Source organism: Candida albicans, chromosome 5 (genome assembly GCF_000182965.3).
Source record: "Candida albicans SC5314 chromosome 5, complete sequence".
Classification (NCBI taxonomy): Eukaryota; Fungi; Ascomycota; class Pichiomycetes; order Serinales; family Debaryomycetaceae; genus Candida; species Candida albicans.
The window spans coordinates 930,348-958,073 of NC_032093.1; the positions used below are offsets into that span (position 1 = coordinate 930,348).

A 27,726-nucleotide genomic window follows, 5' to 3' on the forward strand; every position below is an offset into this window, starting at 1 on the left:
TACAATCACCAATTCTACAAACCAATCAAATCATAAAATAGTACCACTGTCGATGACTGCTTCTACCAATTCCACCAATGACAAGCAAAATAGAGCTCCATTAATTTGGAATTCATTTTGTATGGGATGTCTGGGTTTACAATGTCCTAGTTTGTGGTCACATCCTGATGATAAATCACGAGACTTTAATACCATTGAGTATTGGGTCAATTTAGCACAATTATTGGAAAAGGGGAAATTCAATGCTCTTTTCATTGCTGATGTGTTGGGTCCATATGATGTTTATGATGGTCCAGGAAATTTTAGATCCGTTGCCAAAAGTGGAGCTCAATTCCCAACTACAGAACCAAGTGCTGTTGTTTCTGCAATGGCTGCTGTTACAAAAAATATTGGTTTTGGGATAACATTCCTGACAATTAGCGAGAACCCATATCATTTTGCCAGAAGATTGGCTACTTTGGATCATTTGACAAAAGGAAGAGTTGGTTGGAATGTTGTGAGTTCTTATTTGGATTCAGCTGCTAAAAATTTACTTAATGGAGAATCTTTGCCACCTCATGCAGAAAGATATGAAAGAGCTCAAGAATATATCGATGTTGTTTATAAATTATTTTTGAGTTCTTGGAGTGACGATGCCGTTGAATTGAAAAATCGAGTATTCACTAACCCTGATAAAGTCAGAGAAATAAACCACAAGGGGAAATTTTTCACTGTTCCTGGACCTAGTATTACCGAACCAACTCCACAAAGGTTACCTGTTATTATTCAAGCTGGTACTTCAAAAGCAGGTAAGGAGTTTGCTGCCAGAAATGCTGAAGTTGTGTTTATCACAACGTTTTCTCCAGAAGAATTAGGCAAACAAATCAAGGCTATCAAAACACTTGCCAAAGAAAAATATGGTCGTCCAGAAGGTTCGATCAAGTTTTTGCAATTAATTACCCCTGTGGTTGCTGATACTCACGAATTGGCAGAAGAGAAATTTAAAGAATTGCAACTGTATGGGGATTTAGATGGTGCCCAAGCGCTTTTTTCAGGGTGGACTGGTATTGATATTGGCAAATATGATTATGAGGATAACATCACTGATAAAGGCACCAATGCTGTCAAGTCATTTTTAGAGTTGTGGAATAAGACATCTCCCGGTGAACCTGCAAATGTCAAAAAGACTAGACGTGATATTGCTCGTCAAATCACCGTTGGTGGGTTGGGACCAGTGTTTTATGGTACACCCGAAGAAGTGACAGATGAGATTCAACGTTGGGTTGATATTTCAGGTGTTGATGGATTTAACGTGACTTATGCAATTTCTCCAGGAACTTTTGAGGACTTTGTTGAAAAAGTTGTTCCATTGCTTCAGGAAAGAGGATTAACACAAAAAGATTACCCACAGGATTTAGACCACTCTTTGACATTTAGAGAACAATTGTTTGGTAGTGACAGAAAAGAACCTTATTATTTATTGGAAAGTCACCCGGCTTATGATTTGAGATGGAGAGCCGGTGAATCTAAGGATGAATTTGAAAGAAGACTCAACAAGAAAAGAAAAAGTGAAACCCAAGAAATTGCATAAATTGGGCGTTTTCCTTATTAGTTTAGATCACATGCTTAAATTAAATATGGTTTAAATACATATAAACTATTTTTTTGTTGACTTTGTATTTGATAAACGCAACAAAATGATATTCTATCACGACGTCATATACGAACGAAAGAGACGTTGAAAAAAGTGACATCAAATGTAGACTGCAAATAAATCACAAGATATTTTTCATAGCCGTGGCAAAACTTCTTACTGCAGTTTTTGAGTCTGTGCAGTTGTAAGTATAGCTCACTGTCATTGCTCGTATAGATATTGATGTGGGAGGAGGACTGATAGTTCGTAAAACACTCTCTATGCTGTGTACAACAGTTTTCACAAGAAACACTTGAGCCAAGAAAAAAAAACCTCTTTAAACCAATCACACAAAAATACAATTTATTTAAAACCGAATAATAGAACCAATTCTAGATCAATTCTTGATGAATTAGCTCGAAAGAAATAAAGTGATTGGACAATATAAATAACGCAAGACCAATTCTGTTATTCAATTGTAGTTTGGTGGCGGATTTAGATTTTAAAATCTAGCAAAGATTAGCTCGAAGGCATGTTCCAAAAGATTTGGAGTTTGTGGGTTCTGCACATTTACTCAATTGAGATACTATGGAAGTTAAGTTTGTATTTAAGACTCTATTTATAGAAATAGGGCGACTTATGCCAGAGATGTCAGTTTGGAACTCTGTCAACCGCAATTTCTAAAAGCATTCGTTTTCTTGGAATCCCTACTGTCTTGCTGACATAAAGAATAACAACAACCTACAACTAAACAACACCAGACTTGAGCATCAATTACAGTTTTATAGTTTTGAAATATGATTTACAAAAAGAAAGTATCAAAACCCTCTAAATTTCTTGTACACATTCTTTTCCTTAGCTTCAGTTTATGTGCTACCAATGGTAGGAACTACTCGAGTTTATTTAAACGCAACCACGGCAATAAGCTATTTTTTTATTCATCGTCAAAATACAATGAATCTCTTAGATGGCGTACTATTGACTCACTGTAGACCTGTAACAATATTTTCTTTAATCTCTATTGAATGCAATGACATGCAACTAGTCAACTCTCACTCACAATGATAATTTCTTTTGAGTTTCAATTGTTCTATATTTGGTCATGAGTGGGTCAATAGTGGATAATACTTACAATAAGATATGCGGCTGAATCTTCAGTAAAAAAAACAAAAACATACAAAACCAAGATGAACATATAACAAAGTAGAAAATAACAAGTAAACCAAAAAAGTTTAAAAAATTATTCAACAATATAGATTTAACAAGAACTGATAACAACAATAAACAGGTCTAAAAATAATGTATGATCAAGAATCTTTCTTTCTTGGTTTTTAATCGATGACCCCCCTACTTCTACTTTTACTCCTCGTGTACTTCACTTTTATCTCCCAAGAATTTTTTGCATTCTCACACTGCCACTTTAAATCTTCGCTTTTTTATTTTTTAGTCAGGGAAAAATCAAAACAACCCCATTTTGTATTTTGCGTCTTGTTCCGTGAATTTTAAAGTACAATTAAAATTTTCTTATTAATCCTTGATTACTTATTAAATAATAGAAACTTAATTATTTTAACCAACACGACACGTCCCCATACTTATTGCTAAATATATACATGACTAATTCTTTCTCCTCTTATATTTAAAGGACTGATTTTGCCTGTTTGTTTGTTTTTTTAATTGCCTCGTTTTTCTTTTCTTTCCTATTTTTTTTTTACAACCAATTTTGATTATTATTGAATCTACTACTAATCTTTACAATACAAACAGATAATCAACTTATAATATGTCTTGGAAACCAATTGTAACATACATCATCCGTGGTGCTCAATCGGTATTTTGCATTGTTGTCCTTGGTCTTTCAGCTGGGTTTTTGGCTGATGTAGGATATAATTACGACCGTGTCACTTTTGCCTTGGTAGTTTCCATACTCAATCTTATCTATTTTAGTTACATTTTACTACTCATGCCTACTATTCTCAAAAACTTTTCACCTTCGGTAATCATTTTAGTTGCCGAGTTCATTTTCTTTGTGTTTTATCTTTCAGCCATGGGAGCAATTGCAGCCGTTATTCCTTCTGGAAGTTGTGGAGATTATGGCAGTTACTCATCGGCATGCAGCATCCTGAAGGCTTTAATACCATTTACTTTATTCAACTGGTTATTGTTTGCTACTAGTTTTGGATTATTCTTGGGTTATAGCTTTATTCCACAAGTCAGTAGTCGCGGATTCAAGTCAATCTTTTTACCTGCACGATTCGAGTTTGGTGCTATTTTTACTGATTTTGCTTTACCATTTGGAAAAAAATATGCGGTAACTGATCCAGCAACTGACGCTGCTATTGCAAATGCTGAAGTTACTGGTAGTGGTATAGAAAATGATGCTCCTAAAGTTGCATCTGTTGGTGATAATGAGGCAACTGTTGGTTTGGCTTCATCCGAAGAAGATAAATATACAGAGCCAATTTCGGAAAATATCCATGAAGCTCCTGCAACCCAAGAATCAACCAATCAAAACAAGCCATACCCATAATTTACACCATTTCTAGTATTTTTTTTTTATTATTTTTAGTTAATCATTTTTAGCTATACTTTAGTCTGTTTTGTTTTGGCATAATTTTAGCTGCAATGAAAAAATGTTCCGGTAATTTCGAATCTCAAAACTAGCTTTACTTCTAAACCACTGAACAATTTATTTAGATTGATAAATGTATAGCTATTTTTAGATAATAGGATTTAATTCAATGCTAACTATGTACTAATCCAAAATAAAATACTATCCAGAACACAGACCACAGCAACAGTCCACTAACGCACGAATATGCCAGGCAAGTATATGTGTGATAATGCACTCGAGATATATCACAACCCTTTATCAATACCACCCCTGATAAGGTTCATAAAGTCTAAACTGTAATATTTTCTATTTTTACTAAATGATAGGTCGTTAAGTTTTATGGGTGTTAGGAAACTTTTATATGAATGGATCCTGAATGGACTACCAGGACAATAAGTTACACATCGGATCTCGAACCAAATCGATTGGTTAGTTGTATTTAAGCAAAGTTTACAAATAATATTTTACATGCATTTATAGAATAGAGACTAAAATAATGGAAGTATCACATTGTGGTAAGATCAAAGTATGTAATTGCGTAATAACAAAGTTTAATTTGCACAATATCGCCTTGAGTTCATTTTTCTCATTTTTGATAGCTTTTGATAGAAATTGTATATGTCTCATTTGAGCATATTAACAGCTAATAAAAGTAAACTGGGTTGGTGTGTCAAGATTGACACACTGGTATGAATAGCAACATAGAATACCATTTGGGTAATTACGAACTAAGCCACAAAAAATGTTGCTGCAGTGGTCCTTCTTGATCGAAAGTATAAATTGCACATTGTGCATACAGCAAGGCTTTCTCCAATCAATGAACAACGTACGTATAATCTACAAAATACATATCCTTGTTCTCCATACTAAATGGAAGGTTATTAAAACTGTACCAATAACATAAATGAGCCGCACTGTCTTCAACAAATGAAATTAAAATACTGATTCAGTGCTAACTATGATGTTATAGCTTCTACAATAAATGTGTGATATCTATATGGAAGTATACAAGATCTAAAAGGTCATGATTGACTTTTTTGTACCTAAAAGAACTTGTAAGAATCTTGCATCCCCACATTTTTATTCTATGAAAGAATGCAGCCTTGCGTCATATTCTCAAAAAATAAAGCAACGTGGAACGCTAATCTATTAAAACATGTCAAATGTTTTATCTTTAAATACTAAAAAGGTGTACAATGACGTACTAAACGTTTCTAAAGACTTTTCAATTATGAAATAAAACTACTAATACTATATAATTATAGGCAGTGTCAATTACGCACAGCGCATTAACAAGGCTGAACCAACATCTTCCCATTATTGCGTCTCCATTTTTTCTAAACATCGTGATACTTTCAATTGCTTTGGTTTTAAATAATTTTGATGCAAACTTTGCAAAATATAAGCAATACAACCAATGATTGACAATAATCCAAGAATTTTTGGTTGCAACACAATACATGGTTGTTGTCATCCTAATTCTTGGCACATCCCTTGATTTGCTTGCAAATGTGGCTATGAACTCTGGAGTAACCAAAAACACCTACTGTCAGTCCAGCCTTTCCCATCATTTACGAAATCTATCAAATTAGTATTTAAACCAACCAAAAGAATTGGCAACTTGTTGGCTTCAATTTATTAGAAAACAATCAAAGTATTAATTCCATTTATCGAATTATCCTCCTACTATGAATACACTTAAAGTCGTTGTTGCTGTTTTTGTCAGAGTTGTACAGCTAGTTGCTAACATTGCATGTTTTGTGATCAGTCTTTTGCGTTCACGAGAATATAATTATCTAACTTTGACAGTCACTTCATTAAATTTTATTTATAATATTTACATATTGGTTGTGGTGCCATTAATGAATCACAAAGCTTATAATGGAATTTTATTTGCTATTGAAATTTTCTTTATTGTGGTATATCCTATTTTCTCAGGTATCCAAACAATCATTCGTCCTATTACGACTTATTGGAACTACTACAGTAGTGATTTATATACAATTATTGCATCTTTTGTTGGATTCTTCTGTGCAGCTACATTTCTAGTATCCTACATTTTGTTTGTTTGTTGGGGAGTCATACCAATTGTCAGACATCATGGATTCAGAAGATTTTTCGAAAAACAATCATTCAGATTTGGCTGTATGGTTTTTGATACCGAGCTGGCTGAGTATAGTTCCAAAGACTTTGAAGAGTTTTCTTACAGTGAAGAGGAGTACATGGCAAGTAAAAATGTTTCCCGCAAACAAAATGCTTATCCTCCAAGGCAATGAAGGGCTATTGGATGAAACTCACACTACAAAGTATGGAGTGACAAAGATCTATAACTTTTATGTTAAACTTATTTTGCTTATTATGTACGATTGATTTTTATTTAGCAATACAATTATGAAAAATTTTGATGAAACTATCAATGTTTTTGTGCCTAACAGTGCTTCTTCTACTTTGTACCTCTCATCGGATCAATAACAATATTACTAACAACCTACATATGAAAAAGATAAATAAAACATTGTACAAAAAGTTGATTTATTTGGATAATATATACTACAAACTACCAAGCCTGATTAGTACACAATAAACACTACCATGTTGATAAGAATAGTCCCAATTTATAGCTGAAAGCTTATTTTTTTTTAGAAGCATATGGTTTACTAATATCTGTTTTCTCATATACAGCTTCAATTGGAATTTTTTGAATTGATTTTTCGTCTTCGGAAGACTCTAAATTAGAATCAACAATTGCATTGTTAGCATCTAAACTACTAGTATTATTTGTAGCATATACTGTTGGAGCCATACCAATTTCTGATTCGTCGTGAATATTAGCTTCATCTAAACTTGCACTTTCACTTGCAATTACTTCTATAGATTTTGGATTGTCGTCAATAATTATACAGCTAATATAAAACTGCGACGGAGATAATGTATGTTTGACTCCGTGTCTTTTAATTTCTGGGATAAAAGTACAATACAAAATCATCATAAAACTAATGGTGAATAAGACCCAATTGGTAACAGAAAATCCATGTAAGCATTGGTGAATATGACACAAGTCAATAGTATCTGAGTAATAGAATTCATCACAAAGCACTGTTGGGGAGTTTATAGTCAGAATACACAGAGCAGCAAGATTAAGTGTGTATAGAATGAACTCACTTGCAGTAGGTATAATAGAGGGAGAGGAATTTTTGAATACTAATGGAGTCAACAATAGAGTGTAGCAAAAATAGATGATATCAAGTGCAGCAACAACTGTGATATAAAATGTAGGTTTTGATTTATCATAATAAATTCCAAGCACAGCCAAAGCCTTAATAGAAACAGCAAAGATAATAGTAGTTACAACTACTTGAGAACCCCTGATAATGGAAGCAGTAACAGCTTGTGGCGACATTGTTTGGATTGAAATAATTATTTGAGGAAAGAACAAATCTCTTATTAGAAGACTGAATAAAAGATGAAGCTCTTTTGAAAAAAACAGTAACCTGATTTTCAAGGGGAAGGCATCAATTAAATACTACTCTGATGTGTCTCATTTAAAAGATATCACCAATAAAAACAGTATTGAATGTAATCTCGTAATCTACTAGGAGTATTACTTGAATTACTAACCATAGATGATTAACTCCAATTCTGAATAATAAAAAATAAAGCTCGTAGAAAAGATTGAAGATAATTTATCTCAACCTTACAGTGTTATCTTAGTTATGCTATGAATGATGTGACCATGAAAGAAAAAAAAACGAATATTTCGAAGTTCGTTCAACGTATGACCGGACATCTGAATCAAGAATATGTTCGTACAATTATAGTCTTACCTGACTCTTAAACAGTCACAAGTTTGATTTGTTTAAACATCAAGCAAAATTACAAAAATATTGGATATAAGTGGATAACCAACTATATGGTATTCTTTCAATCTATACCTCGTGTATTTTATTTGGTAGGGGACTCACTACATTTTGGGGATGAAGTTTTGCATGACGCGGCTAAGAAAATTACGTAAGAATTTTGTCTTGTGGAGAATTAACAATCTGTCGATTTTGTGTAACGTAGTAAGAAGAAATCAACAACTGTCTTTGCCGTCTCAAAAACAATAATTTAAATTTTTTGAATGATGCTGTTAAGAATTCAAAACTAAATGATCAATGCAAGATTTATCGTAAAGCTGCTTATGAAATATCATTGGGTGAAAATTTCAGTATGAACTAGCCATAACTTTTATCTAATTCATCAAAATTCAATTAATTGAGTTGGTCACGTGGCCCCAAATAATCAAATTGCATTACGTAACCGATATCTCTTGAACTAGACTTTGTGAATCATAATAATCAATTATCGTTCTTATCTTCTACATTCCTTAATAGTGTCGTTAAATCCGGTTCTGACTAATTGGAAAGGTATTTCCGTCATCAGTTGATACACAATTGACGCACAATATTACTATATGTGTGCTAGTTTGATCCTTGAACAATCCACAAAAATTAATCAAGATTATTGTCTAAATGTATCTAAATAATGAAAACTAAAATGTTGAATCAACAATAATCTGTTGATTCTGCTTTAAATTTGTGAATTCTATATAAGTTGGCTAGGATATGTTTTATTCAAAAAATACACCAACTTTTTTTTGTTTTTTTTGTATATTCATTAATCAATTTACAAGTATCAAATATATTACTCATTCAAAACTATAATTCTGATGGGATTCACCGGTTTTTTCAGAATACTTCAATTCATTTTCAACATCATTTGCCTTGCTCTTTGTGCAGCACATTTTAGACCAGCAAAAGCATTTGCTTTGGGAGTCAGCTCGGCTAATATGATTTATAACATCTATACATTGTTCATTGTGCCGCAAATGGAGCAAAAAACGTTTGCTGTTTTGATTCTTGTTGCAGAGCTAGCTTTCCCAATTCTATACCTTACTTCCTGTATAATTTTGGTGGTTAAAACTAAAGCTGATTATGTCACGAGTTGGACCGTCAACTTTACACTGCAGTATGATAAGTACAGGGATGTTCCTTATAGCACTGTTGCGATGGCTGCAGGGATATTTGGACTTGTTTGTCTGTTTTGGTTTGGTTTCACTTGCTTTGCGTTTTTTAAATATACTTATTTTCCTATTTGCCGCAATGGCAAAGGGTTCAAGTCCTTGTTTGAGGTCTACGTGTTTAAATTTGGCTGTGTTGTTTACAACAAAGATAAAAGTAATAATTATCGAAACCTGAAAGACCTCGAAAAAAGTGATCCACAAAAAATTCTGAACAAAGGGACAACATTAGATACTGCCGTATTGTCCTCCAATGACACTTTAGAGGCAGAAGAGAAAAGCCCTATTTGAGATTTATGGACATGAAGATTGGGTGTTCTCCAGATTTCAAGTTATTACACACATTATATTCCTTTGATAATAGAAGTATAGTTTTTTTTTTCTTATTCCTTTAAAATGAAAGTAATTTAGATTTCCTGGTAATGTTAAACGCCAATAAGAGATATTGATACTTCAATGAAGAAGTTCATAGAAGTTGTAAAAAGAATTGGAAATTTTCTATATTGGTATCTCTTTGTTAACGAACCTTGCGAGTTTCTTTTCTATTCAAGTCATTTTGTATGATTTAAGTTGTGGAGAGTACAGTTTTTATATTATCATGACATCCTAAATATAGAAAACTAGAGATCACTCTAAATACTTACAATTTGAGTACCGCAAAACGTGTTAGCTAAACAAATAAGGATAATATTTTGATTATATAATAGTTCATATATTACATAATCTGATTTTCTATTTTTCATTATCCCTTATTGTTTGAATGACCTGTTTACCACATTCCCTAGAGATTTCTATTGTACTATTCCTTGGTTTGAATAAAAGCAACAAATATAATAGGGGTATCTATCATTTTTAGACACGTTTGGGGTTGATGGGTATGTCACATGAGTTCAGTCGTGATATAAGATCACTCTGATAACTCCAAACATTTACGAACTTTGTAAAATGATTATTTAAAAGAACAGAAATAATGCAATTATTTTCCCACAAAACAAATTCTTTTATATATTATATGTCAGATTATTACAATGAGCGACGCTAGAATTTGTGTTGCTTTGTTTTTAAAAGTTCTCCAGTTGGTAGGAGATCTAGCATGTTTTGCTACGAGTATAAAGGCAGGTGGTCATTATAATGGGTTGATAATAGCCGTTACAGTGTTCAGTTTCATTTATAATATTTTTAGTAATTGCCTTGGCTGGTTTGGTATGAAAGGTACCGTGGATACAGAGGACGTGAGAGCTTATAGACAATTCGTTCTAGGTGGGGGTACCTTATTTTTCCTTTTTTATATTGGGAGTTCTATTTTCCAACTCTTCACCGGTTACAACAACAATTTGAATAATTTTGGTTATGGTTCTCACCTTAAACCTTATCATCACTATGCAAGTTGGTGTATTGGCGTTACTTGTGCTGTACTTTACTGCATGCAGGTTATAATGTGTGAATGCTGGGGTATTACTTTTGCTTCCATACATGACTTATCGACAGGATTCTTTAAAAGGCAACCATTTAAATTTGCCTGTCTGGTATTTGGCAAATCCCAAGTTGATCATGACTGTGAGGATAATAACAACATTGGTTTAAAGTCAATGCAACATAATACTAGTAATAGTACTTGACCAACACAAAATCAAGTTCAAAAATAGGAATCAATTGGGTTTTCTTGCATTGATTTTTCTCTAAAGTAGATAATAAATATTATTAATTGTGAGTTTTTGTAGCTGGGATAATTATATACTTTTTGACTGGCATATATTATTCCTAAAGATTAATTTTGGATAACTGTTAGATTACTTTTTGTTGTTTTTAAATTGATATTGTCGTGGAACAACTGATTGTAGTTTTTAGTTTAATTTCTCCATACTGACGGTTATTTAATATAATCCGCACACATCTCTATCTAAAAATGATATTCTATTAATATACAACATCCCTGGTACTCTATTAACTGATAATTCCCATAACATTTAAATGTCATTAAAGCGTAAATTTGCTTTAAAAATTTGTTGTAATTGAATATGACAACAAATGCATGCTACTGTTTGTAGCAAAAGTTTCGATTTTTTTATTGTGTTACCAAGTGACTGCAAGTTTGACATGTGGTTTGTTTAAGGCCATAAGGTTATGAAAAAAATGTGTCGAAATGAGATGTTTTGGCAAATAATGTAAGATTACATTGTCAAATAATATAGCGTGGAAACACAAATACAGGTAGGTTTTATACAAAGATTGTGGAGTAATAATCAAAAGTGTCACATTAATGAAGTAACATGCTTAGTATGTAAATGAGAGCTTGTAAAGAGAATAGTCTACTTGTTCAATTGTCTCCAGTAAATTGAAGATCAATATTAGCTGACACATTTAGAGTGTATTAGAAAAAGAAAGGTGGATTCTAAATAGAGTTGGAATACACTTTAAAGGCTAGTCATTAATAAGAGAACAAGAACAACATCTTACTTGAATAACAATCTTATTTCATTTAACAATTCAATTCAATTCAATTGTTACTAGTATTAATTAATTATATCTACCACTACAGTTTTTACTGATTGCAAAAACCACTTACATTTGTTTCTGGTTATAGAGGTTAATGGTTATTTTTGTTATTCACTTATAATAAAAGTACTTTACCTCCTATTTTTAGTCTCTTCTCAATTTATTCTTGATTAATTAATCGCAAGTTTACAATTTCTTGGCAATGGTAACTGCCAAACGTTTGACGTAAGATAGGGGGAAATCGCACATAAAATGAGAAGTTTGGAACAATGATTGTGAAGAAAAGGATGACTGTCGATTTTTTTCTGTTTGTCCATCAGCCTTACCAGTCTCCTTTTTATTTAGGTCATAGCACCTAATTTGAATTGTGGCAAATGAATAACTTGCACAAAAATGAGTTGCTAATTTGCTAAATATAGAACATTTGAGATCAATTTCAAATATACGTGTCCTAAAAATCCCTAAACGTTTTTTATTACATAAGAAGAGTTTTAACATTAAACAGTAATCTATACATTACACAACCTAACCTTTTCGATGGTTTTTTCAGGTAATGCTCTCTTATTTGATTGAAATAGATACCATGGCATAGAATAGTTTTTACAGTATATGTTCAGACATGTGCACTAAAATGAACTGGACAATTAATTCAACTATCTCCATTTATGCAGGAGATAGACTCAATTAAGGTATGCCAGACAAGGCTGTAGAATTAAGAATATGCTGCTCGGGTTAAATTATGGAATATGGTCTCATTGATAGTTTCAAGCATTTCTGAACGCAATGACACAAGTATTCAAAAAAAACATATATAATACAGATAATTTGCAATAGTAACAATTGTTTTTTTAGTTGTATTATAACTTACTACAATGAGTACCGCTAGAGTTTATATTGGTGTTTTTTTCAGGTTTTTCCAGTTTGTTGGAAATGTGGGATGTTTTGCTACCAGTGTAAATACATTACGCCCTTACAATGCTTTTATATTAACTGTCACGGTGTTGAATTTCATTTACAATTGCTATATTTGGTTTGGTGTGCCAATTATTGGGGGCTTGAAAGCCTACAACGGAATTTTGTTAGGAGGAGAAATCTCGTTTTTCTTTTTGTACATTGGGAGTTCTATGTTCCAAGCCTTCGCCGGTTACACCGACGATTGGACTGAAGATGATTTTGGTTTTTCTTTTAATCCCTATTGTTACTATGCAAGTTGGGCTATTGGCGTTATTTGTGCTGCACTTTACATCATTACATTTATAATGTACGTATGTTGGGGTCTCATTCCTGCTTCTAGGTATGGCTTTTCGACAGGGTTCTGTGAAAGGCCGCCATTCAAATTTGGCTGCCTAGTGTTTGACAAATCCCAAGTTGATCATAATTGTGAGGATAATAACGATATTGATTTGGAATCAATGCAGCATAGCACAAGTAATAATACTGGAACCAAACAAAATGAAGTTGAAAAACAAGAATCAATTGTGTTCTAAATATTAACTTTGATGTAATGTGGATAATATATATAATTAATTGTGAATTTTTGTAGCTGGGCTAATTGTGTACTTTTTTTAAAAAGATATATCATGCCTCAAGTTTACTTGTGGTCCTTGGATTGCTTTTGGGATCTGTTCATATTCATAATGTAATAGAAAAATTGGTTGTACCCGTTGTTTCGGTTTTTATCTACTGATCGGTTTTCAACAATTATTCGATAAAATCTCTATCTAAAAATTGTTTCTCATAAATTTGCAACATCCCTGATGGTATACTAGATAAAAGTCTGAACAACCGTTAACCATTATTAATGCCCAATTTTTTCTATAATTTTACCATAATTGAGTATACTCAACAAAGAGTACATGCTAGTGCTGTTAGCTATTTTTTGTAACTCAAGCCAAAAATAATTTTGTCATGTAGTTTGTCTAAGCGATAACGATAAGGAAATTGTAGTGACACACGACGACGACCAGCACCCACGCGATTTATAAACAATTGTTATATCCCCCAGGTTTTTTTATTGTATCCACCTGTCCACGTTTCTTCTTCCTTTAAAAACACACCTAGAGAGTATCAGAAATTGCGATATAGAAAATAAACATAATGGTAATCAAAATGAAGTATAGTATTTTGGCAATTCTAGCACATTTGCTCACCAATATCAAAGCTACTCAAGAAGTATTCACTTTATCTGACCTTCCACCCGACTCGTGCCCCATTGATTCACCAATCTCATGTTCAAAAAATGCACAAGAATTAGAAAATGTCAATAGTTGTTGTTATGAATCCCCAGCAGGAGTTATTTTGTTAACACAGTTTTGGGACTATAATCCAGCAACTGGGCCAGACAATTTGTTTACTCAACATGGATTATGGGGTAACATGTGCTCCTATGGATATCCACAATTTTGTGATCCTTCGTTGGAAATTAACCCCAATGGTGAAATTATACGATCAATTATAGTCGATCAGTTTGGTGACGAAGAATTATACAATAATATGAGTTATTCTTGGAAAGATTACCATGGTAAAGATAGTTCCTTTTGGGCTCATGAATATAATAAACATGGTACTTGTTTCAGTACAATTAAGCCATCATGTTATTTATCGAACACTCCTAAAAACCAAAATTTATATGATTTTTTCAGAATTGCCATTGGTTTGTTTAACAAATTGCCTACTTATGATTGGTTGGCTGAAGCTGGAATTGTGCCAACCAATTCGAAAACATATAGTTTATCAGAGATTCAGTCTGCATTAAATGATAAATTTGGAGCTAATGTCTTTATCAAATGCGATTATAATCATGCAATCAATGAGATTTGGTATTATCATCATGTCAAGGGATCTTTATTGCAACATAATTTCCTCCCCATCGATTCAGTGGCTCACACTAATTGTCCATCAACTGGAATTAAGTACCCGCCAAAGGGTAAAGTAGCTCATCCAACATTAACCACGAAAACAACAACAGGTACTTCTACTACCATACATAACCCCACGGGTATTCCTGCAAGATCTTATGTTCATTTGTCAGGGAAATCTGGGTGTCTTATCAGCAATGGTAAATGGTACACTTCAGGAACTTGTGCCACCTATCATTTCAAGAAAACAATCGATGACTCAAATATTGAAATTAGATCTTCTAAAGGAATTTGTGGTATCAATGGCAATGAGGAATTTACTTGTAGTCGTGCTGTCAGTGGTGGCACAGATTTCCAAATCAAAGATGGGAAAATCGGATATCAAGATAAATTTGATTGGTGTTTTGGAAGCACCACTGGATCTGGTTCAACAGCTCAAACTAGTGTTAAATTGGCAGACGGATCTTGTGATTCTTTCCAATTGTTAATCTAGAATTAGAAAACATGGCATAGCCAAAGGAATTCAAAAAAAAATAGAACACGATTATATCAACCGAATAGTCTTCAAAATAAGTACCCACAATTACACAACCTTTTTCTTTTTTTTTTTTTTAATCGTTGAAGATCTATATTGGTAAAAAAAATATATACATACATAATTATCTACCGTTGTATTAAAACAAAATGTAAAAAAAATATAAATTGAAATTTTAGTCATAAACCCATGTAATTAATAATAGTATCCAATAAAAATACCAATTGAATGAATATAAAATCCATTAATAATAATAATAAAAAAAATGCAGTTGATGCAATGTCATTAAAAATACCAAAAACAAAACAAAAAAGATAAAGTCAAAATCAAAACTCAAAGGTAAGTAAACATAATCATCAAACCTTTTTAAGTTTTAAATTAGACGATTGTCAATAAAATGACAGAAGAAATTAAAAGTAAACCTAGCAAAGACTAAACGCAACACTTAGTATCTGTAGATGTCAGCCTTGTATGGACCTTCTTCTGGGATACCCAAGTATTCAGCTTGAGTTTCAGTCAAAGTAGTCAATTTAGCACCCAAGTGGTCCAAGTGACATCTGGCAACAGTTTCATCCAAAACTTTTGGTAACAAGTGTACACCAACATCGAAAGGACCAGTCTTGGCAAATTCTGGGAATTTTTCTCTGAATTCTTTGTTGTCAGCATTGAACAAGGCAATTTGGGCCAAAACTTGGTTGGAGAAAGAACATGACATAACGAATGAAGAGTGACCAGTGGCACAACCCAAGTTAACCAATCTACCGTCAGCCAACAAGATAACGTGACGACCGTTCTTCATCAAGTATCTGTCAACTTGTGGTTTGATGTTGACAACAGACTCAGCATTGGCTTTCAACCAAGCAACATCGATTTCAATATCGAAATGACCAATGTTACAAACAATGGCATCTTCTGGCATTTGTTCGAAATGTTTACCAGTGATGATATCACGACAACCAGTGGTGGTAACAAAGATTTGACCAATAGAGGCAACTTCGTCCATTGGAGCAACTTGGTAACCAGAAACAGCAGCTTGTAAAGCATTGATTGGATCAATTTCAGTAACAATAACTCTGGCACCCATACCGTGCAAAGCCATGGCACAACCTTTACCAACATCACCGAAACCGGCAACAATGGCAACTTTACCAGCAATCATAACATCGGTGGCTCTCTTGATACCATCGACTAAAGATTCTCTACAACCATACAAGTTGTCGAATTTGGATTTGGTAACGGAATCGTTAACATTGATAGCTGGGACTTTCAATTTACCATCTCTCAAAGATTTGTATAAATGGTGAACACCAGTAGTGGTTTCTTCTGATAAACCGTAACAGTCTTCCAACATTTCTGGGTATTTTTCGTGAACCAAAGAGGTCAAATCACCACCATCATCCAAGATCAAGTTCAATTTTTTACCATCTTTGAAAGCAAACAATTGTTGTTCAATACACCATTGGTATTCTTCTTCGGTTTCACCTTTCCAAGCGAAAACTGGAACACCAGCAGCAGCAATGGCAGCAGCAGCATGGTCTTGAGTGGAGAAAATGTTACAAGAAGACCAAGTAACTTCAGCACCCAAAGCAACCAAAGTTTCAATCAAAACAGCAGTTTGAATGGTCATGTGCAAACAACCAGCAATTCTAGCACCTTTCAATGGTTGGGATGGACCGTACTTTTTTCTAATGTACATTAAACCAGGCATTTCATTTTCAGATAATTCAATATCTTTTCTACCAAAGGCAGCTAATGAAATATCGGCAACTTTATAGTTAGTGGCTGGAGCGGAGGACATAATTGTTGTTAATATAGATAAATTGAGTATATTATTATCGATATAAGAATAAAGAAGAAGAAAATGAAAAAACTGAAAAAAAAAAAAATTTAAGGAGTGAGAGGGAGAGAATTTAAATCGAGATTTGTTTAAGACTGGAAATTTTTGCACAGATTTGTTGAGAAATCTTTTTTTTCGCCATCGCAGACACGCACTTTACCTATATAAACGTGCCCATATTAATACTGTCGTTTAGGTCACATGCTCCACGAGATGAAGTTTTGTTACACTTAAACGAAAGAAAGTAAAAAAGGTCTATGGTGTTGAATACCCCAAAACACAACATTTACTATAGTAGTTATAACAATTACACAGAAACAATTTTAGTTTGTAAGAATCGTATACATAGTCATTAGATAGAAAGTATATACTATGCCAAAAAACACATATGTTTCATACCATGAATCAATAGATATTCTCTCCTAGAGTTTGCAAACACGTACATTTTCAAATGTCAAACTTCAACCAATCCAAATCCTTATAATCCCCTGAATTATTACTGACATTGCTACTGTTGTTTTTGTTAGCACTGCCAATATTGCCGTTATTGCCAACCTTGTAAAAATTGTTTCCTGTTGGTATTTGTTGGAACCCGTAATTGTTATTTTGATTAGAATTTGCAGTTTGATCAACAAACGGATCATTCTCTAAACTTGTAAATTTTCTAAAAAGATCATTGTATTCATTGTTATAATTGTCAGTGGACATACCATTAGGATTACCCATGTCAATTGCTTCTAAACCTGGGAAATCATTCAATGCATCCATTATCATCATCTCGTCGTCAATACCTTTATGTGGCATAGCTGGTGGTTTACTAGCACGATATTCTTCTAAGACTCTTTCTTGTCTGGTAGACATTTGACTTGACCTTCTGTTGAATGAAGAAGGTAGTAAATCGTTAACATTTAGTGGAGTTTCAGGAATTGAATTAGGAGTCTCGTGTGGAACATAGGAAGGAAATGAGTTGGTTGAATTATAAGAACCCGGGGTGTTCACATTCTCTAGTATGACTTGATTAGAATTCATCAAAGTGGTTGTGCTGTTATGACGCGAGATTGCAGGAGATTGTGGTCCACTGTTATTATTACCAAAATTTTCAAAATAAGTTGGCTGTGGGAAACGTTGGTTCAAAATATTGATATTCGATGATGTTAATGAATTTGTAGTTGTTGGTGTTGTTCCAAGAGTATTTTTTCTCTGCATCAAACTCGTAAGTGACGATTTTCTATTGGAAAATGAATTATTCCTCTTTATTGAATTGGTGAATGAAGTACCAGTTAATGATGAAGACGATGGTACTCTATTACGCATGGAAAAAGATGCCGATGCCGATGCCGACAAAGATGTTGGAGTCCGTGGGCCTACATCAACTTCAGATTTCTTTCTTTTTAGCGAAGGAGAAAAAGGCCCATCAGGAGAAGGTGCATTATTCGCTGGAATAGGTATTGATTTTGTTCTTGCTGAACCAGTTAAATTTGTTCCACTAGGAGGCTTAGGTAATATTAATACATTTTTGAATCGTTGACTCGAAGGAAGTGAATTGGCACCACTGACACCCCCACTACCAGATAATGAAGTGGAAGATGAAGTTGCAGCTATGGCTATTGGCGTTTGTTTCATTCTTACATCGTTCCCTCTGACCGAAGTATTTATAAATTGATTTGTCGACGTTCCCACTTTTGAAGATGTACTTGTTTTTCTGGAATTTCTTTTCTTGATTACATCTGACTTCAATGAAAGTGGACGACAAGTTCCATGTAGTTTGAGAAATAGTCCACAAGCGTTACACAAAGTATTACCTTCGGCATCTCTTCTCCAAAGTGGTGTCGCCGTGGTGTTACAGTTGTAGCATTTGGTAACTTTTTTCAGTGGCAATGAAGAATTGGACGATTTGAATTCTGAATTACCTCCATCATTATTGGTAGTAGTATTATGATTGAGGTTGTTCACTTTTGGTACAGCAACTACTGTTGTTGTTGCTGATGATGATGACGACGACAAGATATTCTTGGGAGATGTGTTTTCAGAATGTGGAGATCTGGGTTTGAAAAGTGTGGATCGAGTATCACTATTATTACCAGTGTTATGGGTAGGGTTGGTATTGACATTACCATTCAAACGTTGATTCAGTTTATTCTGGTGATACGACGTCGTTGTTGTAGTTGTAGTGGTAATGGTGTTATTCTTTAAGTCATCTATTGACAATGGCGATAGTAAATCCAATACTTTATCATGTGTGGCACCTAAGGCTTGATTGTTTACTGGGGAAATTGAAAAGCTTTGATTGTCATCCTTACCATTGCTGGCAGTGTTACGATTGTTCATACTAAGGGCCTGAGATTGCATGACTAATTGAGTTCTTGAATTCGATCGACGTAGGTGCAAATTATCAATTCTTGGTTGTAAATTCAATAGTTTCTTAGCGGAATATAATAAGTCGACTATAGAAGGTACTGTTTCAAATTGTTTGGACTGACTATTCGATGTAGTCATTTGTCCCGGGAGAAAAAAAAAAAAGTGAAACAGACCTATTGTTCGTCGTGTGTGGGGAGGAGGAGTTTGCGAAAGATTTTATTGGTGTTGTAGTTGTATACTTCTGTGAATCTACAATAATCTTCGTATTGTTTTAGGTCGGTACTATCGTGGTTTATAACTGGTAATTCTCTATTATGTTGAACTTATTCCTCTAGGTAGGGTTTGTTATAAAAAAATAAAAATAAGAAACAAAAAAAATAAAAAAAAACCAGTTAAGTTTTGAGGATTCGTTTTGCTTAAAGTGAAAGCTAAAAAAAAAATTTTCTTTCTTTCTTGTTTGTTTAGTTAGACAATTTATAATTTATTTATTACTCTCTTTATAAAACAATTCTTTATTGTATATTGTATTGTATTAGTTAAAAGTATGAGAGAGAAACATTGCTTTCTTATTTTTAAAGTGTGTAGTAGTAAATGGGGGCAAGGAAAAAAATTTTTTTTTATGACTAAGAAATAAAAGAAATTGAACGACACAAAATGAAAAAAGACCGTCACCGGCAAGAAATTAGTTCCATTCCGTAAATTTTTGTCTGAATATAATATGTACCACATCTTATTATTGTCTGTCGCAGACTTCCAATGAATTGAGCTTAGGTTAGTCCTATTGCACCATTTTTTAAATTGTGTTTACTACCAGAGGAGTTGTCACAAGTTGTCTTTCAACAATAAGAAATATATATATGCTGTCTCCAACAATTTATTTGAGACCTGATGAGTAAGCAATTATTCTGAAGTGTATTGTTTGTTCGAAGGCTACTGAAGTAGAAACTAGACAACAAACAAAATAGAATATGCCAACAGTGGAAGTAAATCAAAGGATTCAATTTAGTACGACAATAGTCTAGAATGAAATATGACGGTACCCAGCAAGGACATTGTTAATAGTAATGGCAAGAGCACAGGACAGCACTGTGTCCTTAGGATCAATGAAACACTCTTGTCGTTGTGTTTTAAATCTTGTGTTTATGCAACACAAAAGGTGTTCTAAACCATCAATTTGTAATTAAATTCTATCCTGTTGTTGTTGCACTCGTGTGCTGTATCAACTATTGTCTCAAATTCAATGCCATCTAATTGTTGACAGTTTTAATAATGAAAACAAAGAGCTGGAAGGTGTTTGGGGTTGGTTGTTGCAATGCTTACTTTTATTGTTTACCAAAGTAAACTTCTGATCGTGTGATCAATTATTGGTTTGTGCCTTGGTTACTAGAGAGTAAAAGGGTATGATGTAGAACGAGTCAATTTCCAAATGATTTAATTGGCTCGTAACTGTTATTGATTAGAAATTGTTCTAGCACCAGATCTTTCCAGCCTTTCCTTCTCCACTTTATTACAATTGATGACATTAGTTTTTTTGCTTGTAAACCTTTCTGTTTAACACCGACTATACACAACTAATTTGTACGCTAGATCAGACTATTTCATGTTAGTTGCTTTGTCACACTGGCATTCGTCAAAAGCAGATATATAGCCACGTTGATTTCTGCCACCCCCCAATATTTTGGAATGTTAAATATGCCAGATCTTTTGATTTGGGATTATCTATTTCTAGGCAAAATCTATGAAAATTGAAAATCATAATATAATAAATCTTTCCATGTTAAGCAGAATCTTCAACTAATATCTTACAAGACAAGATGTACAAATATTCAAATAATACTATTTTTATTGATCCACTCTACCCATACATCAATAAAATGGTATACTATTATTATTTTCGTGGAAAAAGAAATAAATTAGTTTGAAAATTAGTGAAATAACAACAAACACTCTCTATATAATAACAACACGAATAATTTATGACTGCATAACTGATCATTATTAAATTTACATTTACGCTTTACTTATTGTTTCTAATAATGTGGAAGAAAAACCACCTGTTTTTCCCTTTATTAATTTAATTCAATTTAAATTTTCAATTGCGCAAATCTTTTTCATCAGTATTACTTCTTAATTGGTTGTTCCCCCAATATCAATGCAAGTATTACCGTGTGCATTAGGACTTGAGTAAACACCCCTTTAAAACAATACACTAATTACAAATATTACTAAATTGGCTACGTTGCTACAGAAATTTGTTTCAAAAATGTGTGAAAACACTTTATATGTACACTTATATAGCTACATACCCTGAAAACTTCTGGTGTATCAGCACATTTACTTGGCAATGGAATCTGTTTTGCTAGCAGTGTTGCTGTTGCTGTTATTGCTGTTATTGCTGTTATATTTGTTGTATCTCCTATTGTAATGGTTTCCATAAGTTTGTCCACTATTGCTACCTGTACTGCCACCTGTTGTAGAACCATTAGCACCATTACTAGCAATAGACTTTTCTCTTTCTCTTTCATTATCAGCATGAATTCTATAATCAAAACTAACACCAAAAACTCTTTCATTAGAACCGGTATCAATAGTTTCAACACAATCACTACCTTGATTAATCAAATCACATTCACGAATGACACGTAATATTGAATCACAAATAATTCTTCTTGCTTGGAATGAAGTCAACTTTTTGGTTTGGTCCTTTTTTCCGAAAAAATTTAAATTTGAATTCCATAAACTTATAATATCTTCATCTTTACGAACACTCAACACTAATCCACAAATATCATTTAATAATAATTCTTGAATTTCACTAGAATTCGAATCAGGAATTAAAGATCCCGTTAAAGTCTTTAACACTAATCTTTCCCAAATTAAACTTGTTCTTTTCCGGAACAACTCTTGTTTATTACTCTTCTTATCATTATTATTATACCCATCCATGATTTTTCTATTAAAACGGAAAACCCATCTACCTCCTTTGGAATTTATTGGATCTTCCCATACAGGATTCACACCAGTTTTGAAAATTAAAAATTCAGTGCCAATATTCAATGTATATGTTTTTTTAATTGATGAAAAACTACTCCATAATTGTTCTAAAGAAGCAATATGATGGATTGGGTTCCCAGTAGAAAAGTCAATAAACTCCAATTCATTAGTGGTCTGTAAATATGAATCGACTCCAACACTTTGTTGTTGTTGTTGCTCTGGCAGTTGTTCTTCAATTGACTCTTGTAATTCTTCGGATACTTTTTGTCCTTGTTCTTTCTTTTTATTTCTTGAATGATACCATATGGTCCAACAATAAGGTAATGTATGATGCGACTCTGGAACAGAAGCTAATGCCTCTCGAGTTAATTTTTCAATATCCAATTTGGGAATATTAGATGAAACGGTAGGAACAGAATATGAAGATGAATTGAATTTTCTGGAACCTAAAATATTAGAGCGTGAAGTAGAAGTATTGGCAGTTGTAGTATTTGATGTAGTTGGTGATGATTCCAGTATTGGTGTTGTTGGTGTTGATGATTGTGATGCAAATGATGATGTTGATGAATCATTGTTAGTTGTTTGATTCATTATTCTATTAAACAATGATTCTGCTCTCTTTAAATTCTCCGACATGATGAAATTAGTTAAAATGGACTATTATTTATGTATAAAAAAGAAAGAACCCACTCTTATTTCTTGATCAAATAAGCTATTAATACAAGGGGATTGAAAAATATAATTGTAATAAATTAGTAAGACAGCAAATTCAGTAATGAAATGATTTCCTCCCTTAATGCACTTTTATTTCAACACAAACGGATAATGCAGATAGAAGATTTGATCTTTAATGACAATACTAATGAAATAAAAAAAATAATGTATATATACAAGTGGAAGTTGAAGTTGAAATATCAAATGATTAATATATAAATAAAATAAACTAATGTTAAATGTTAGGGGGAAAAACACTGAAGAAAAAGATGTATGAAAAGCAAGAAAAATTTTCGGATTGTGAGAGGGATGATTAAATTTGTTCTTCTTCTACTAAGATTTTCTTTTTTTTAGTGTCTCTCTTTTCTTTAAAATAAAAATTTTTGGAACCATCATCAGTCTTTGTTCTCTCATTCATTCATCCTATCGTAGTAGTAGTTAATCTTCATCTCTCTCCCTTTATAAACAAGGAAGAGAAAATTTTTTTTTTTTTCTTCGGTCCTCCATTTCCTCCCTCAGCTTATGTTGTTTATTGATAGATTTTTTTTTGGGCAATTATGCACAACAATTTTTTTTGTGATTGGTTGCTAAAATATTCTCTACTTTAACACTCAACAATTCAAGTCAAGTTGAGTCAAGTCAAGTCAAGTCAAGTCAATTCAATTCATACACACACATATACATAGAGTTTCCCCCATTATTTATTAAGCTTTACCGTAATAATGTAAATACCCACCCAATGTTTTACAACCATTGATATAGTTACTTACATCTAATTTTTCATTGATTGAATGAGCACCATCATCACCTCTACCCATTGGCAAAAGTAAAACATCAACACCCAATTCTTTTTCAAAAGTCAAAGTAATTGGAATTGAACCACCTTCTCTAGTAAAATCAGGAACAACATTCCAAACATCTTGAGTTGCCTTGGCAGCAGCAGTGAAACTATCATTAAATGGATCAGAAACCCAGTAATTACCATCATGAATTAATTCAACTTTGAATTTATTTGGTGAGTTTAATTTTTTGAATTCAGAAGTTATATGTTGGAATACCAAATCGTCTAATTTTTTCGATTCGATATCTGGGACAGTTCTAATGGAGAATTTACCAACAACTTTAGCAGGGATAACAGTTTTGGCACCAGCACCTGAAAAGGCACCTTCAATACCATGTAATGAAAGGGATGGGAATCTCCATCTGTGTTTCAAAATATCTTTCTTGTTGTCGTGTAATGAAGTTTGGGAACCACTAGCAGCATTTAATTCTTCAACTGAAAAATCAATACTATCATATAATTGATCTTCTTTATCAGTCAAAGGAGCAACCATATCATAAACACCTGGAATCAAGATTTTACCACTGCCGTCAACTAAAGTAGACATCACTTTGATTAAATCTGTCATTGGTTCAGCAATAATACCACCAAAGATACCACTGTGCAAATCAGCACCAGGACCTTCAATGATAATTTGATAGTAGTTACAACCTCTTAACCCATAAGTCAAAACAGGTTTGGTGGTACCTAACCAATAATTATCTGAAATAGTCACTTGATCGACTTTTTTAAAGTAGTTTTGTGCTTCCTTAGCGACAAGTTCATCCAATCCCAAGGATCCACTTTCTTCCATACCTTCAAAACAAACAACTAAATTGACTGGCAATTCCCAGCCCAATTTATTATGTGCTTCAATGACATTCAACCATCCCACAACTGGACCTTTATCATCAGTAGATCCTCTACCGTACAAGATTTCTTTTTCCTTATCGTAATGCATGGTGAATGGTTCAGTTTTCCAACCATCATCTTTCAAAGCTGGTTGAACATCATAATGACCATAAACTAAAACAGTTTTCTTGGCTGGATCATTGCCAAAACGACCTAAAACAATTGGAGGTAATTGTAAATTAGCATCTTGAACTGGTGGTGGTTGAGTACCCAATTCTTTCAATTGAATATCAGTGAATCCCAAAGTTTTCAATTCATCTACTAAGAAATTGGCCATTTCGACAACTTTTGGTCTTAAAGATTCATCAGAAGATACTGATGGAATTGCAATTGCCTTTTGTAATCTTTCAATGAATTTTGGCTTCAATTCTTCAATAGTATCGAATAATGGTTGCAAAGGTAATTTTTCATATGTTGTTGATGTCGACATTGTTTGTTGATGAGTTCTGGTTTAGTAATTATGAGTTGGTGATTGGAGAAAAGAAAGAAAGAGAAAGTGTGAACAGAAAAAACTGAAACCAAGAAATGATGTTCTCTGTATCTTTTTTTCTTCTGTAACGGAATTTGAATTGAAGTGTCAAGGAAGTTTTCTTTGGCATTTAGTGTTTGCCGCATATTACTTTGAGTTCATGGTGGTGCGCAGGCAGGAATTACACACAAATCTTCGTGCCACACATCACAATGGCTATACAAATTCTTCAATAATGCCTCACAGTTCAGTATGGAAAGGTTTTCTTTGTGCAGTCATATGTGGCAAGTTGGATGAATCGAGCTTAGTTCTTATAAATTGCCATCCTTAGCCGATATTGATCATTGGAAATAGCTGTTAGACTTGTAGTTTTTTTTTTGAAGTATATGAAATGGTCGAGCTACTATACAGTTCGTTAACATATAGTTTCCAGAATTGAATCAGAATACAGTGTTGACTTGATATCGAATCAAAATAAACGTTGTGACTATTTCCCTTTGTCTAGTTCATGATGGGTGTCGATTTCAAAAATATCTTATATGGCTCTACCTTAATTATGGAGGTGAAGAAAAAAATTGATAAACACGACGCGGTAGATGAAACCAAAAAAAAAAATTGTTAGGGGATCTGCTTCTTAAAGATTTCCTACTCAAGCACTTAACTTCTTTATCAAATACTTTCAAAGTCAGGCTACCCCCTACAATGCCATATATGCCTGATAATGTGTCGATAATTTCATTACTGTCAGACTCTTCTGATGACGAAGACCCAGATATCATGACAGTGATATCAGGTAAGAAATCGGATAGAATGGCAACATACAAATCAGCACGAAGATCACTGCGATTAAACTATATTAATAACAACAACACAATAACGAAAAACACATATTCCCAGAAACCATTTGATTCAAAAAAACCATTTGATATTAAAATACCATCAGTGTTTAAATATGAAGCAAATAAAATACACAAGATAAATACTAGAAATGAAAATATTAAACAAGAAATCAACAAAGAAGAACAAGAATTGAAAGAAAAATACGAAAAATTACAACAGATCAAAGCAAGATTAGTGATGGAATTAAATGATAATGGATCAGATGGGCTTCTCAAATATGATGCCAATGAGAATTCGCTGTATATTGATAGTCTTATAAGACAGGAAATCAATGATATGGATAAAGTTAGGAGGAATTTCTATTTTTTAAAAAATGTGGAAGAAATGATATTTGATTTTGGTGGAAACTTTGATTATATCCCCCAATCGTTATTATTTTTGATTGCTAGAGACCCTATAACAGCTTATAATACCAGTACAATTATAAAATCCGATTTAAGAAAATTTATTATGAGAGCATTGAGTACTGTGTTAAATCCACAGCATTTAATATCGATAATTGAGATGATTAAAAATATCGAGCAGAATGTGTTTACATTTGACGAATTAGTTGACTTTACGAATAAATTTGGAGGAGAAACCAAATTATTTCACGAAAATAAAATGCCATTGAAGATCAATATGTTTAATAATCATTTACGAATGCAATTATTGAGACTAACATTACTATTCAATGGCTATTTGATTGGAGATAATGAGGAACAGAATCTAGCAGGCTTTTTGAAATTGTTTTTCTACGTTGTGTCGGATTACAATGCCAACAAAAGGGAATATACTACATTAGAATACTTCACAGTGAGTATTTTCACTCAATTAGTCAGGAAATATCACAAGCCCGATAATAATGAATTTGTTTTACTATTATTCAAATACATATCGGGGATTGAAACATCTAACTATGGAAATGCTCAAGAAACCGATACTACGAAGAGTCTCGAGCTTTGTTTCAATTTTGTGAGGTTGTTGAATGTCGCCTTTACTCGTAACAATGATACTAACATTACTGATATCATCTACAAATTGAATATTATGCTGATCTCGAACGCAAGTTCCCTTGATCAATCTATACCTGAACTAGTGAATGATCTTGTTTCATACATCAAATTAACAGATATTGATTTGAAATTCTGTTACAAAATCAAAGCATTAATTTTTATACTTAATGGGAATTATATGGTGAATCAATCTCGAGATACACTTAACCAAATCAAGGAAGATATTATGGAATTGAAAAAAATATTTTATTCATCCATGAAAAAATTAACAACTGCAACTGAAAATCTTGATTTAGTGATGATGGTTCAAGATGCTTTTCATCAATTAGAGTATTTGAATAATATGATAGAAAGTTTTCAACACGAGGATTTATTTTATAATGATATATAGAGATAGGTTTGTTAGTTGTTAAGTACTAGGAAGTCTTCATTAGTAAACACCAATAGTATTTTAATATCAACATATTTATTTATTGTTTCTAAACACAAGCTATAAAACTTTTAGGCAATACATCCCAAATTCAATTTCAATTTAAATCAGTTGTCGATGAGT

At 33.0% G+C, this 27,726-nt stretch overlaps 13 protein-coding genes across 13 annotated transcripts; 8 read left to right on the forward strand and 5 right to left on the reverse strand. All coding sequences in view use genetic code 12, as the record gives it.

Moving 5' to 3' along the window:
• Positions 1 to 52: 52 nt before the first annotated feature.
• CAALFM_C504180WA (uncharacterized protein) lies at positions 53 to 1,570 on the forward strand (the record flags this gene model as incomplete). Its single annotated transcript, XM_716719.2, has 1 exon — positions 53 to 1,570. One exon carries the CDS (start codon positions 53 to 55, stop codon positions 1,568 to 1,570), a length of 1,518 nt encoding a protein of 505 aa, XP_721812.2.
• A 1,825-nt stretch (positions 1,571 to 3,395) lies between these two features.
• On the forward strand, positions 3,396 to 4,142 carry MRV2 (Mrv2p; the record flags this gene model as incomplete). Its single annotated transcript, XM_716720.2, has 1 exon — positions 3,396 to 4,142. One exon carries the CDS (start codon positions 3,396 to 3,398, stop codon positions 4,140 to 4,142), a length of 747 nt encoding a protein of 248 aa, XP_721813.2.
• Positions 4,143 to 5,914: 1,772 nt separating this feature from the next.
• On the forward strand, positions 5,915 to 6,502 carry MRV3 (Mrv3p; the record flags this gene model as incomplete). The annotated part of the gene is made up of 1 exon (XM_716721.1): positions 5,915 to 6,502. One exon carries the CDS (start codon positions 5,915 to 5,917, stop codon positions 6,500 to 6,502), a length of 588 nt encoding a protein of 195 aa, XP_721814.1.
• A 353-nt stretch (positions 6,503 to 6,855) lies between these two features.
• On the reverse strand, positions 6,856 to 7,626 carry MRV4 (Mrv4p; the record flags this gene model as incomplete). Its single annotated transcript, XM_716722.1, has 1 exon — positions 6,856 to 7,626. One exon carries the CDS (start codon positions 7,624 to 7,626, stop codon positions 6,856 to 6,858), a length of 771 nt encoding a protein of 256 aa, XP_721815.1.
• Positions 7,627 to 8,934: 1,308 nt separating this feature from the next.
• On the forward strand, positions 8,935 to 9,576 carry MRV5 (Mrv5p; the record flags this gene model as incomplete). The annotated part of the gene is made up of 1 exon (XM_716723.2): positions 8,935 to 9,576. One exon carries the CDS (start codon positions 8,935 to 8,937, stop codon positions 9,574 to 9,576), a length of 642 nt encoding a protein of 213 aa, XP_721816.2.
• Positions 9,577 to 10,313: 737 nt separating this feature from the next.
• MRV6 (Mrv6p) lies at positions 10,314 to 10,904 on the forward strand (the record flags this gene model as incomplete). Its single annotated transcript, XM_716724.2, has 1 exon — positions 10,314 to 10,904. One exon carries the CDS (start codon positions 10,314 to 10,316, stop codon positions 10,902 to 10,904), a length of 591 nt encoding a protein of 196 aa, XP_721817.2.
• A 1,749-nt stretch (positions 10,905 to 12,653) lies between these two features.
• MRV8 (Mrv8p) lies at positions 12,654 to 13,268 on the forward strand (the record flags this gene model as incomplete). Its single annotated transcript, XM_716726.2, has 1 exon — positions 12,654 to 13,268. The coding sequence occupies one exon, from the start codon at positions 12,654 to 12,656 to the stop codon at positions 13,266 to 13,268; it is 615 nt and encodes a 204-aa protein (XP_721819.2).
• Positions 13,269 to 13,890: 622 nt separating this feature from the next.
• CAALFM_C504260WA (uncharacterized protein) lies at positions 13,891 to 15,132 on the forward strand (the record flags this gene model as incomplete). Its single annotated transcript, XM_716727.2, has 1 exon — positions 13,891 to 15,132. One exon carries the CDS (start codon positions 13,891 to 13,893, stop codon positions 15,130 to 15,132), a length of 1,242 nt encoding a protein of 413 aa, XP_721820.1.
• A 487-nt stretch (positions 15,133 to 15,619) lies between these two features.
• SAH1 (adenosylhomocysteinase) lies at positions 15,620 to 16,972 on the reverse strand (the record flags this gene model as incomplete). The annotated part of the gene is made up of 1 exon (XM_716728.2): positions 15,620 to 16,972. The coding sequence occupies one exon, from the start codon at positions 16,970 to 16,972 to the stop codon at positions 15,620 to 15,622; it is 1,353 nt and encodes a 450-aa protein (XP_721821.1).
• Positions 16,973 to 17,458: 486 nt separating this feature from the next.
• Positions 17,459 to 19,507, reverse strand: GLN3 (nitrogen-responsive transcriptional regulator; the record flags this gene model as incomplete). Its single annotated transcript, XM_716729.2, has 1 exon — positions 17,459 to 19,507. The coding sequence occupies one exon, from the start codon at positions 19,505 to 19,507 to the stop codon at positions 17,459 to 17,461; it is 2,049 nt and encodes a 682-aa protein (XP_721822.2).
• Positions 19,508 to 21,703: 2,196 nt separating this feature from the next.
• Positions 21,704 to 22,999, reverse strand: CAALFM_C504290CA (uncharacterized protein; the record flags this gene model as incomplete). The annotated part of the gene is made up of 1 exon (XM_716731.2): positions 21,704 to 22,999. The coding sequence occupies one exon, from the start codon at positions 22,997 to 22,999 to the stop codon at positions 21,704 to 21,706; it is 1,296 nt and encodes a 431-aa protein (XP_721824.2).
• Positions 23,000 to 23,781: 782 nt separating this feature from the next.
• CAALFM_C504300CA (metallodipeptidase) lies at positions 23,782 to 25,086 on the reverse strand (the record flags this gene model as incomplete). The annotated part of the gene is made up of 1 exon (XM_716732.2): positions 23,782 to 25,086. One exon carries the CDS (start codon positions 25,084 to 25,086, stop codon positions 23,782 to 23,784), a length of 1,305 nt encoding a protein of 434 aa, XP_721825.2.
• Positions 25,087 to 25,980: 894 nt separating this feature from the next.
• CAALFM_C504310WA (uncharacterized protein) lies at positions 25,981 to 27,564 on the forward strand (the record flags this gene model as incomplete). The annotated part of the gene is made up of 1 exon (XM_716733.2): positions 25,981 to 27,564. One exon carries the CDS (start codon positions 25,981 to 25,983, stop codon positions 27,562 to 27,564), a length of 1,584 nt encoding a protein of 527 aa, XP_721826.2.
• Between the last annotated feature and the right edge of the window lie 162 nt (positions 27,565 to 27,726).